At 40.1% G+C, this 13,569-nt stretch overlaps 2 protein-coding genes across 2 annotated transcripts in view; both read left to right on the plus strand.

Annotated features, from left to right (window-relative positions):
* Positions 1–10,895, plus strand: part of BIRC6 (baculoviral IAP repeat containing 6) — a 262,197-nt gene extending 251,302 nt beyond the window's left edge. The window contains exons 73-74 of the mRNA XM_037740766.1: positions 2,216–2,350; positions 9,745–10,895. Of these exons, the coding sequence (XP_037596694.1) occupies positions 2,216–2,350; positions 9,745–9,918 (309 nt within the window). The 3' untranslated portion in view covers positions 9,919–10,895. The remainder of the gene's footprint in view (positions 1–2,215; positions 2,351–9,744) is intronic.
* A 2,172-nt stretch (positions 10,896–13,067) lies between these two features.
* LOC108308842 (small nuclear ribonucleoprotein Sm D2-like) lies at positions 13,068–13,569 on the plus strand. Its single transcript, XM_037740746.1, has one exon. It carries the CDS (start codon positions 13,141–13,143, stop codon positions 13,465–13,467), a length of 327 nt encoding a protein of 108 aa, XP_037596674.1. The 5' UTR covers positions 13,068–13,140; the 3' UTR covers positions 13,468–13,569.

A 13,569-nucleotide genomic window follows, 5' to 3' on the forward strand; every position in this document is an offset into this window, starting at 1 on the left:
GTGTGTGTGTGTGTGTGTGTGTGTGTGTGTGTGTGTGTGTGTAAGAGAAAAGGAAAATGACTTTTTGTTTGTTTGTTTTTGAGACACGGCCTTGTTCTGTCCCAGGCTGGAGTGCAACCTCCATCTCCCTGTTTCAAGTGATTCTCGTGCCTCAGCCTGCCGAGTAGCTAGGACTATAGGTGTACACCACCGTAACTGGCTAATTTTTGTATTTTTTAGTAGAGGCCAGGTTTTACCATGTTAGCCAGGCTGGTCTCGAACTCCTGACCTCAGGTGATCTGCCCGCCTTGGCCTCCCAGAGTGTTGGAATTATAGGTGTGAGCCACTGTGCCCAGCCACATTTCCTTTTCTTTAGGAAAAAAAAAAAAAATATGACTTTCCAAAACCTGTCTTAATATATTGAAGTGGTTTTTTTTTTCACTTCATCCTGAAGTATGATTGTGGCTGTGTGTGTGTGTGTAGCTCTTTGCGTATGATTAGTTGTCTCCCCATAGTATGCCAAAATACAATTATACTTTTCATCTGCCACATCAAATTACTTTAGCATCACAACCTGCTGTAATTGTGTCCAGAAACACTTTTCTTTTTTAAAATTATTTCACTTGATCATGAATTTTTAAAGTTGTGCTGGAAGGTTAACATTTTAGAGGAGAAAAATGGTATATTTAACTGACATAAAATTGATATTTAATGTAACTGCAAATATTCTGCATGAATACTATGAAGCCTCTCTCTTCATCAGATAGCATCGATTAATATTTCTTTTTCTTTGGCTTTTGCTTTTACTAAGTAAATTTATATGCCAGTGTCCTTTGAATGACAAAGTTGGATACTTTATTTTTGCAAAGATCGTATGTACCACTGCAGTCCAGCCTGGGCAGCAGAGTGAGATTCTGTCTCAAAAAAAAAAAAAAAAAGGAATTTATTGGTTTATGCATATTATTTTTTTCAGGAAGGATAAACACAGGGAACTCAGAAAAGGGGATAACTTTTTACAAAAAGCAAATGTGTATCATTTGAGACAATCATCCTTCTTATTCTTTAGAAACTACCTTGCATTAAAGGAGCCACTCCCTGTCCATGTATGCTTTCTCAGTTTTCCTAATCAAATGCCACTCACTACTCTGAATGCCCTGGGCTTTTTGTTTTTGTTTATTGTTGTTCTTTAAAAACACTCACTTCCCGTCTAATTCTGTTGTTATCATGGTTCTTCATTTAAAGGCAGCCGAGTCGTACTTAACTTTTGTATCCCAGAGGCTTCAAACCCAATAACTGTTAAATATGGTGAGGGTTGTATTGGTGTTTGACATTCGTTCCCAGAGTTTTCTAGTGATTTTTCCTTTGTAGATTTGATTGATTGTTCTTTAGGGAAGATATGCTTCCTGGGCAATCCTCAACCAGAATGCAGAGTAATATTTCCAAATTGATAACTGCTTTCTAATTTAAATTTGTTAGAAATACACTGTTACTACTATTCGTTGGTAGAAATTTTACTGAATTTTTCAAAGAGAGAATTTTTTTTTAATCGCAAATGTAAACCACAGTAATAATAAGGAAATTTAACTTCCTAAAATAAAATCCTGACTATAAATTAACCAGAAGATAAAATTAAGCAGGTGAGTATAGTGCCATTTCTGGGGATCCCTTCAGATTTCTGTGTGAATGCCTTTGGCATTTAGAATATACTTATCTAGGTGTTCTTTGAGTTATCTTTTAAAGGCAGAAATTCCTCTGTTGTCAATACTTTTAAAATCCTTTTTTCCTGGTTACTTATTTATTTGCATTTGCCTTCTGAATATATTGTATCATATATGTGTCTTGTGGTCTCTGGATAAGATTAATTTTCCAAGTGTCTGACCAGGATTGTACATTCTTTTCTGCTATAAATTTCATATGTACGTATTTCAACAAATGTCATCTCAAATAATGAGCTTGATTTTTTTCCCTGCTAATGATATGGAGTTGACTAAATTGAGTTTTATGGACAGAAAAACATTGCAGTGTCTGTATATTCATTTATTTAAATATATTTGTTATAGTCTAAATATTTATGTTTATAATATATAAATATATTTAAATAAATATATTTATATATATTAATATATTTATTTAAATATATTTATAATACATTTCATTTCTTTGTAATGTCATATACTGTGTCTTTTTAAATTCTGACTGTAAACACTGCTTGTTCTCCTGCTTACTTTTTCTCAAGGTTATATACAAACATTTTTACTTGAAAAGAGTTGAGATAATGGCCCAATGTGAGGAGTGGATTGCGGACATTCAGCAGTACAGCAGTGATAAGCGGGTAGGCAGGACTATGTCTCATCATGCAGCAGCTCTAAAGGTGAGTAAGCCTTTCTAAGACAAGCCTTGTTGCTTTAAGAATTGTGTACTATAAGGGGCCGGGCGCGGTGGCTCAAGCCTGTAATCCCAGCACTTTGGGAGGCCGAGGCGGGTGGATCACGAGGTCAAGAGATCGAGACCATCCTGGTCAACATGGTGAAACCCCGTCTCTACTAAAAATACAAAAAATTAGCTGGGCATGGTGGCGCATGCCTATAGTCCCAGCTACTCAGGAGGCTGAGGCAGGAGAATTGCCTGAACCCAGGAGGCGGAGGTTGCGGTGAGCCAAGATCACGCCATTGCACTCCAGCCTGGGTAACAAGAGCGAAACTCCGTCTCCCAAAAAAAAAAAAAAGAATTGTGTACTATAAGGACACATGCACACGTATGTTCATTGCAGCACTGTTTACAATAGCAAAGACCTGGAACCAACCCAAATGCCCACCAATGATAGACTGGACAGGGAAAATGTGGCACATATACACCATGGAATATTATGCAGCCATCAAAAACGATGAGTTTGTGTCCTTTGTAGGGACATGGATGAATCTGGAAACCATCATTCTCACCAAACTGACACAAGAACAGAAAATCAAACACTGCATGTTCTCATTCATAGGGAGGGGAGCACTACACACACTGGAGTCTGTTGGGGAGAAATAGGGGAGGGACAGTGGGGGGTGGGGAGTTGGGGAGAGATAGCATGGGGAGAAATGCCAGATATAGTTGAAGGGAAGGCAGCAAGTCACGCTGCCATGTGTATACCTATGCAACAATCTTGCACATTCTTCACATGTACCCCAAAACATAAAATGCAATTTTTAAAATAAATAAATAAATAAAACTGAATGTCTTTAACAGCCAAAAAAAAAAAAAAAAGAATTATGTAATTATTGACAGAACCATGTCACCATGTCTATCAGAAGTTAATAGGACGGAGGGAATTAAATAAACATAAAACTTATTTTAAGTTCAGAGGAATAAATTGTTACTCAAAAGTCTATAGAAAAGATTTTTTTTTAAATAGACGGAGTCTCACTCTGTCACCAGACTGGAGTGCAGTGGCTCCATCTCGGCTCACTGCAACCTCTGACTCTCTGGTTCAAGCAATTCTCCTACCTCAGCCTCCCAAGTAGCTGGGATTACAGGCACACGCCACCATGCCTAGCTAATTTTTGTATTTTTGGTAGAGACAGGGTTTCACCATGCTGGCCAGGATGGTCTCCATCTCCTGACCTCGTGATCCACCCGCCTCAGACTCCCAAAGTGCTGAGATCACAGATGTGAGCCACTAGGCCTGGTAAATTACTTTTTTTGACAGTAGATTGACAGTTCCTAAAATGAAAAGTGGGTACAAGGACTGAGTCAACAAGAGTTTTGTAAACTTCCTTGAAAATAATGATGACAAGATGTGCTCCATGAATGCCTTTTTTTTTTTTTTTTTTTTTTTTTTTCTGAGCAAGGAGACAGTGTCCTTTTTACTTCCATTGGTAAATTTACTTTCATTGGCAAATGAAATGAATGCCTTTTTTTTTTTTTTTCTTTTTCTCTTTTCTTTTGAGACCAGGTTTCACTCTGTTGTCCTGAACTAGAGTGCAGTGGTGGCATCATAACTCTGTAACCTTGAACTCCTGGACGAAAGCAGTTCTCCCACCTCTGTTTCCCATGTAGCTGGGACTATAGCCAGGTGCCACGATGCCCAGCTAAATTTTTTTATTTTAAATTTTGTAGAGATGGAGTCTTACCCTGTTTCTTAGGCTGGGCTCAAGTGCTTCTCCCACCTCAGCCAACCAAATCACTGGGATTATAGGCATGAGCAACCGTGTCAGAGTTGAAGGATTTCTATTATTCCCTAGTCTTTCTCTAGGCCTCTTGCCTTCCAGAATTTTATTACTTGGAGTAATGAGAGAGATGTGAGTTGCAGATTCTCCCACAGCTGATGGTGTCAGTGGCTGTGTTAGGGCAGACAATCAGTTGTTTTCAATTTGGACATTCACAGAATATAAATGTAAAATGTGATGGTCTGGAAGACTTTTTTTTTTTTGTCTACGATGGAGATCTTTCTTTATAACAGCTTTCCTTTTATTCTGCATCTGAATGTCTTTACTCATCTCTGCTCTTCATACTCCACCAGTATCCTCCCTTTCTCTGTCTTCAGGTTTTTCTATTTCTTCTGACTCCTTCTAACTTTAAAGCTGTCTTCAAACAACTAGATGACGATAAGGATTTGTTAGTTCTTTAGTTGTGATTTTTTAAAGGATCCCTGTCTTTTCAGGATATGTACAGAAATATTTGTGAATGACAAAGTGTATGATGTCTGGGATTTACTTCAAAATAAAATGAGAAGGGGAAAGCATGGAAATCTAGATGAAAGAAGATGGGCCATGAGTTGATAATGGTTGAAGCTGTGTGATGGATACATGGGAGTTCATTGTACTATTCTGCCCACTTCTGTGTATCTTTGAGTTTTTTCACTATAAAAATGTTTTTAAGAAGAGAAAAACATTTGCAGAAAATTTCTCTAAGCTAGTTCTATTTTGCCACTGTTATTATAAAACAGGTTGTCTTCTTTCATCATCAGACTACAGCAATGGACACTTCTTGCCTCCATTTTTAACTGTTGTCTTACTAATCAACCTTTTGCAGTTTGACTTCCATTTTAACAAAGTTACGCTCTCTTCAGTTCTCAAAGCCAGTGACCCCGGCTCACTTCTCTGTTCACTTCGTCTGCCCTCCCTCCTACGGGCCTTTACATATGGTTTCCATTTTCCCCTCCTTTTCAGTTCTTCTGCTTGCTCACCTCCATTCATTTTTCAGCTTAAATTTCACTTCATGGAACCCTGTTTTGTTTTTTTTGAGATGCAGTCTCTCTCTGTCGCACAGGCTGGAGTGCAGTGGCGCGATCTTGGCTCACGGCAATTTCCACCTCCTGGGCTCAAGCGATTCACCTGCCTCAGCCTCCTGAATAGCTGAGATTACAGGCATCTGCTACTACACCTGGCTAATTTTTGTATTTTTATTTTTGTTATTTATTTTATTTATTTATTTATTTTGAGATGGAATTTTGCTTTGTTGCCTGCCACTATACCCAGCTAATTTTTGCATTTTTAGTAGAGACAAGGTTTCACCATGTTAGCCAGGCTGGTCTCGAATTCCTGACCTCTAGTGATCTGCCTGCCTCGGCCCCTCAAAGTGCTAGGATTACAGGAGTGAGCCACCACACCCTGCCTGACTGATGACTATATTAGATCATTTCAGTATAAGCGTTTCTAAGTCCCTGTGCCTACTGGTTAAAACAGTCATAACATTTGTCTAATGCTTGTCTTTTGTACTATACTTTTCATCTGTAGACTATCTTGACTTTTCTGCTTACACTCTTCTTAATTCTTTCTGTGTGTTTTCATTTTTCTCTTTTTCTGAGTGATTGTTTATCTAAAGGCTTACTTTTTGGCCTTTGGAACAATTTTTTTCTCTCTTTCTGTTTTTCCTTCATTGTTTCTATAACCCTGACTTTGGCCATTTACTCTCTAAAAGTGACTCTTTTACTGCTGTCAGCTATTAGCTTTCTCTTGAATTGTATTATTGATGTTTTTTACTTAGATGCCCTGTCATCATCTCCTTAAAGGAGATTTTCCTCAAATCGAGTTTTCTAGCCTTCTATTTACTTAATTTTACTTGATTTTAAACCATTTTTCTCTGTCTTAGAATCTTGAGATATTATGTATCTCATCCTTCATCCAGCACCCCTGGCCAGTACTAGGTCCTGTCAGTGTTGCTTCATGATGGGATTGCCCTCCTCCCCAACCCATGATTTCTGTTGAGTTCCCACAGCTTTGTTTGACCGGCTTTGTTATACCAGGTTCTCCCCTTTTTCAGTTCCTTCTTTAGTGCATTACCAGACTGATCCTCCCCAAATGTGTGTTTAGATATGTTTTTCACTCATATAAGACTTTAGTGGCCCAAGTCCAGCTTCTTTTCATTCAGTGTCTTCCTTATATCCCACAGCCTTTTACTGTGTTTCTTCTGTGTCACTGTCACCTGGAATTTTCCATCTCTGAATTAATCCAACATTCTATTATTTTAACTATACATTTGCTGTTGAGTGCTGCACAAGAAAAGTACTTAATTGGCCGGGCACAGTGACTCATGCCTATAATCCCAATACTTTGGGAGGCCAAGGCAGGCGGATCACTTGAGGTCAGGAGTTCAAGACCAGCCTGGCAAAGATGGTGAAACCCCAACTCTACTAAAAAATACAAAAATTAGCTGGGCATGGTGGCACACATCTGTAGTCCCAGCTACTTGGGAGGCTGAGGCAGGAGAATCACTTGAACCCGGGAGGCAGAGGTTGCAATGAGCTGAGATTGCACCACTGCACTCTAGCCTGGTGACAGAGTGAGACTCCATCTCAAAATAAATAAATAAATAAAAATATAAAAATTAGTTGAATGTGGTGGCTCCTGCCTGTAGTACCAACTGCTAGGGAGGCTGGGGCCTCCCCTGAACCTGGGAGGTGGAGGTTGCAGTGAGCCAAGATCGCACCATTGCTCTCCAGCCTAGGCAACAAGAGTGCAAAATTCCATCTCAAAAAAACGAAGAAAAAGTATGTAGTTGTTCAGCTTGACTCTCCAGTAAAATCATAGTATCCCTGTACAGTATTAGGCTTTCTTGCACTGCTATAGGAAATCCTTGAGACTGGGTGATTTATAACGAAAAGACATTCAATGGGCTCATGGTTCTGTAGGCTGTACAGGAAGCATGGAGCTGGCATTTACTCCACTTCTGAAGAGGCCTCAAGGACCTTTTACTCATGGCAGAAGGTGAAGCAGGAGCAAGAAGGAGTAGGGGCGTGGGAGGTGCCACACTTTACAACATCCGATCTAGTGATAATTAACTATCTCAGGATAGCACCAATCCATGAGGAAATTGTCCCTATGATCCCCATTTTTCTCACTTCCAACATGGGGATTACAATTTCAACATGAGATTTGGGCAGGGACATATATCCAAACTAGATCAATCCCCAACCTTAACTGGGTCCTCATTCTTTTTTTTTTTTGGAGACGGAGTTTACTCATGTTACCCAGGCTGAAGTGCAATGGCGCAATCTCGGCTCACCGCAACCTCCGCCTCCTGGGTTCAGGCAATTCTCCTGCCTCAGCCTCCTGAGTAGCTGGGATTACAGGCACGTACCACCATGCCCAGCTAATTTTTGTATTTTTAATAGAGACAGGGTTTCACCATGTTGACCAGGATGGTCTCGATCTCTTGACCTCGTGATCCACCCGCCTCGGCCTCGCAAAGTGCTGGGATTACAGGCTTGAGCCACCGCGCCCGGTTGGGTCCTCATTCTTGTCATATTTTTCTTTCTCCTTCCCTGGTTAGTGTTTTCACCTATTGTTCACAGTGGAAGGGAAATCAAGGCAAGGGAAATTTTCACTTACCAGCATGTAAAGGTACTTTGAAACATTGCGAGTAGCTGCAAGGATATAGTTATTTTTTTCTATTTATGTCTTATAATTTCAGCTAGAATTTTAGACTCTGTAATTGTAAAGATTTTATTATCCTCATTCTACTTATTGCCTTTATGTTGTTGGCATTTAACACAGTGCCTCATACATAAAATTGTTCTGTAAATGTTGCTTAGCTAATTTTCAAGGTCAGTTATTGACATACTTAATTTTAAAAGCCCTTTGTTGATTAAGATCATTTCTTTCCAGAAAATTATGAATCAAATCTTTACATTTGTAGACAACCAGCCACTCCCAATTAACATGCCTATATCCTTTTGCTAATTGCAATGTAGAGCAAAACAAAGTTTATTTAATCTCTGTATATCTTCTTTTTAACTTAATTTTTAAGAAAATTCTAATGATAGGCTGGGCACAGTTGTTCACACCTGTAATCCCAGCACTGTGAGAGGCCTGCAGGTGGATTGATGGAGGTCAGTTCTAGACCAGCCTGGTTAACAAGGCGAAACCCCATCTCTATAAAAAACACAAAAAAATTAGCCAGGCATGGTGGTGCACACCTGTAATACCAGCTACTCGGGAGGCTGCGGCACAAGAATTGCTTGCGCCTGGTAGGTGGAGGTTGCAGTGAGCTGAGATCATGCCACTGCACTCTAGCATGGGTGGCACAGTGAGACCTTGTCTCATAAAAACAAAAACAAAATTCTAATGATAAAATTATTTTCTAAGGTTTATTTGGAGCATTAAGTGAGAAAATTAGTGTGAACATGTGCAGATATTTTATGTATGGCCTACTACCTGATAAATACTTGTTTTCATTTGCTAAAGTATCAGTGGATTTATTTTAATTTATGTACTTTTCTCTCAAAAACATTTAGCCAGAATCAGCATATATGAGAAGTCAAGGGATTACAGTGTTTAATTTAAAAGAGTTTATAGGCCAGGCACAGTGGCTCACACCTGCAATCCCAGCTCTTTGGGAGACCAAGGCGGGTGGATTGCTTGAGCCCAGGAGGTCGAAACCAGCCTGGGCAAAATGGTGAAACCCCATCTGTACAAAAAAAAAAAAAAAATTAGGTCGGCATTGTGCTTCATGCTTGTAGTCCCAGTTACTTGGGAGGCTGAGGTGGGAGGATTGCTTGAGGCTGCATGAGCTTGGATTGTGCCACTGCTCTCCAGCCTGGATGACAGAGCAAGGCTATCTCAAAATAAAATAAAAGAGTATATGTATCTAGGGCAGGTGCAGTGGCTCACGCCTGTAATCCCAGCACTTTGGGAGGTCAAGGCGAGAGATCATGAGGGCAAAAGTTCGAGACCATCCTGGCCAATATGGTGAAACCCTGTCTCTACTAAAAATACAAAAATTAACTGGGTGTGATGGCACACTCCTGTAGTCTCAGCTACTCGGGAGGCTGAGGCAGGAGAATCACTTGGACCCTGGAGGTGGAGACTGCAATGAGCTGAGATCACGCCATTTCACTCCAGCCTGGCAACAGAGCAAGACTCCATCTGAAAAATTAAAAAAAAAGAAAAAGAAAAAAGAATATATGTTTCTAACAAATAATGTCCTATCAGTCTTCAGTAGTGCTATTTTTGTGACAGCTGGGGAGCACGGGTAGTATCTACTGCTATGTTACTGAGGTCTTTTCAGCAACATCAGTTATTCTGAGGTTAGGGATTCTTGTCAGTTTTTGTCATCGTCGTTGTTTGTTTTTTGATTTTTAGAGATGCCCTAAAGGTATCTTGTCAGTTTTGCTTACTACCTGCTATATCAAGTGTCTATAACAGTGGCTTGCACAAGGAGGGGCTCAGTAAATATTTGTGGGCTTAATGCTTTGGGCATTGTTAAAATCCAATTCCTGCCTCAATTGATGTTGTGCTAGAGGATTTAAAGTTCTAACATAAGTCCTTTTATCCTGCATAGCGTCACACTGCTCAGCTTCGTGAAGAGTTGCTAAAACTTCCCTGCCCTGAAGGCTTGGACCCTGACACTGATGATGCCCCAGAGGTGTGCAGGGCCACAACAGGTGCTGAGGAGACTCTAATGCACGATCAGGTTAAACCCAGCAGCAGCAAAGAACTCCCCAGTGACTTCTAATTATGAGCTGCGTTGACATGGACTTCATAGACACAAAGGCTTCGAAGCACAAGCCAAATATGTCAATATTTGTATGTAAGAAACTAATTATGTAATAGGTAATGAAACTGAAACTATACTATGCTCTTAAGGAGATCCAGTTTAATTCAAGGTGATCTTTTATTTACCTGTACAGGAGTGTAAACTTTTTTGTGCTTTTATTTTTCGATTGTGAGAACCACTGATTGGTATGTTCAACAGATTTGTGTATACAAAGAAATGGATAAATCACTGCTATATAAGGGAAACTACCTTAGGAAAGAATGTTTACTGAATGTTTATTTTATTTTTTTTTTTTACTGTAGAGTGAGGGGTTGTTAACAAAGAATATATATTGGTCATTCTTACAACTACTATTTAAAGTCAGCAACTTTTCACTGAATTTGATAGATTTTATGTTTGGCCATATCTTCATGCTCACATTTGATTTCTGAAGACCTCCTACATACACTTCAATAAAAGTTAAATGGACATACTCCCTCTTTTTTGATTTACTGGTACATTTTTAAAATAATAAATCTGCCATAAAATGCATTATACCTGGAGACTTGCACTTGTATGGATGAATTTATTACATTCAACATATTTAATTTTATGCCTTCTAAGATGCAGAAAAAAATAAATGAACATGATTTTATTCTATGCCAACATTTGGGCCTCTGAATGTATCTGTTATTTGAATTTAAGTATATGAAAAGGAATGGTCAATTTGAAAGTCATTCTAAACTGAGTTTTTTTTTCTAAAGGGCTCCTTTTTTCCTGGACTATGTGGTTTTATGACTAAAGTCACATGTATGTATTAAACATTGAGGCTCTGTAGAGGAGAGAGGATGTACCTCTCTGGTGCTGTTACAGTACATTCTGTACCTGCCATACAGGCTCATTTTCATGCAAATTCTTCCTAGAGCCAAATAAATAAATACTTAGGTGAATTAGTATGTCTTGTTTCTAAACCACTTTGCCATGGTGTGAAATGCTATTTCTACAAAGAATTGAACACTTCCAAGACATAAGCATGGGAAAACAAAGGATATTTTTCCAAGATCAGTTTCTATAGGGGAAAGACTAAGGTGATTCTTTTTTTTTATTTTTTTTTATTTTTATTTACTTTTTTTTGGGGGGGACGGAGTTTCGCTCTTGTTACCCAGGCTGGAGTGCAATGGCGCGATCTCGGCTCACCGCAACCTCCGCCTCCTGGGTTCAGGCAATTCTCCTGCCTCAGCCTCCCGAGTGCTGGGATTACAGGCACACGTCACCATGCCCAGCTAATTTTTTGTATTTTTAGTAGAGACGGGGTTTCACCATGTTGACCAGGATGGTCTCGATCTCTTGACCTCGTGATCCACCCGCCTCGGCCTCCCAAAGTGCTGGGATTACAGGCTTGAGCCACCGCGCCCGGCTAGACTAAGGTGATTCTTGACAGTAATTTTATAAAATAAAAGTGGCAGCCATGCATGGTGGCTCACACCTGTAATCCCAGCACTTTGGGAGACCGAAGCAGGAGGATCACCTGAGGTCAGGAGTTGGAGACAAGCCTGGCCAATGTGGTGAAACACCATCTCCACTAAAAATACAAAAATTAGCCCAGCATGGTGGTGGGTACCTGTAATCCCAGCTACTCAGGAGGCTGAGGCAGGAGAATTGCTTGAACCCGGGAGGCAGAGGTTGCAGTGAGCTGAGATAGTGCCATTGCACTCCAGCCTGGGCAAAGTTTTTGAAACTTCTTTTGGAAAAAAAAAAAAAAAAAAGTGGCATGTGGGAATCCTGAATCTGGAGCTGACCAGGAGAAGCTGTATTCTGATTTCTGAGTTTGAAGAAAAAGGGGCTTTTGGGGAAATGATACTCTTTTATGTACAAAGTATAAAGCTCCTTCAGCATGGATAAAGGGGGAATGAATACTATTTGGACAGGAAATCAAAGATTCCAAAACACATACTGTTAGGTCTGGGAGGTAGTTGGCTACACTGATAATGGCAAAATAGTAGTAGTTTATGAGAAGGAAAAAAGTTACATGTCACCCACAGACATGCTAGCTAAAATCTATAAAATTACAAGCAATGATAAAGGACAATAATTAATCATCTAGGCTATTTTTCGTTGTTTTTGGAATGTGAGTGCTAGATGATAAAAGCTATCAAGTGTATTGTTTGCCTTCAACATAAAATGAAAGTAACAATACCAGTACTATAAGGTCCAGTTCATGTTTTTTTAAAACCAAAGTCTAAACACCTAAATTGGAACCAATTATATTAAAATGTTCCATCTGAGATCCAGACTTTATGTCAACAAACATTTGAGCATTTAGCACTTATTTTTTACTAGTTGCAAGTTCCCGCACTTAAGGAGTGAATGACAGACATGAGAACATGTCATTGCAATCTGTTAAGTTCTCTGGTAGAGTTATTTATAGGGTAATACTGGGAGCACAGAGGAGAAAACCATATCTCAGCAAAATGTTGGGTCGGCACTGAGGTGATAATGGTCAGAAAAGGCTTCCTAAATGCAGATATCCTGAGTCTTGAAGGTTAAGGATAAAGAAGTTAGCCAGGCAAAAACAAGATAATTCAGACAGAGGAGAGCAAAAGGAGAGCTCAGATAGATGGTATCGTGTTAGATGTTGCAGGATTTTTAATAGGCAAGGTGAGGATGGTCAAATGGGATGGGAGGTAGTGGTTTTGGAAAAGGGTCAGTTACTCCCAGGCTTTTGCTTGCCCTGTTGAGGAGCTTTGACATCCTGTGGGTGAAGGAGAACTCTGAAGTAGCTCTAATTAAGGAAGCAACCTGATTAGACTATTTCAGGAAGATCATTCTGCAAGCTGTTGGGAAGCAAGGAGATCAGTTATAAGCCTACTCTAAAATCCAGGCAATAGGTCATAAACCAGAGCACACAGAGTGTGGAGAGGAAGAGGCAATTGATAAGACTTTGGGAAACATATTTTGGTATGAGAATAACTTCAGCATGTTTCAGGCTGGGGAGCCAAGGGAGAAGTCCTTGGGGAAGGATGGAGCAAAGCCTAAATGACCTGGGTCTAAGAGCATGCAGAGAACTTGAAGAGATGTGAATATCAGTAAAGTGAATTATCTTAATGAAAAGTAAAAAAGTAGAGCAGCAACGTGGAGGAAACTGGAGTGAACCGAGAGCTTAGTGACCAACATGTGCCTCCTCAACAAGCCAAGAGTGAGATGACCCCAGAGGAGCTGCAGAAGCGAGAGGAGGAGGAATTTAACACGGGTCCACTCTCTGTGCTCACTCAGTCTGTCAAGAACAACACCCAAGTGCTCATCAACTGCCGCAACAATAAGAAACTCCTGGGCTGTGTGAAGGCCTTCGATAGGCACAGCAACATGGTGCTGGAGAACGTGAAGGAGATGTGGACTGAGGTACCCAAGAGCAGCAAGGGCAAGAAGAAGTCCAAGCCAGTCAACAAAGACCGCTACATCTCCAAGATGTTCCTGCGCGGGGACTCAGTAATTGTGGTCCTGCGGAACCCGCTCATCGCCAGCAAGTAGGAGCCACCTATCCCTGTCAGTCAACAGAACTCACTCCCCTGTCCTACGGAGACCGCTGCCGCTGGTGTTAAGAACAATAAAGCTCTTGTGTTTTTTTCTAAA

This window comes from Cebus imitator, unplaced genomic scaffold (genome assembly GCF_001604975.1).
Source record: "Cebus imitator isolate Cc_AM_T3 unplaced genomic scaffold, Cebus_imitator-1.0 Scaffold88, whole genome shotgun sequence".
Lineage (NCBI taxonomy): Eukaryota > Metazoa > Chordata > Mammalia > Primates > Cebidae > Cebus > Cebus imitator.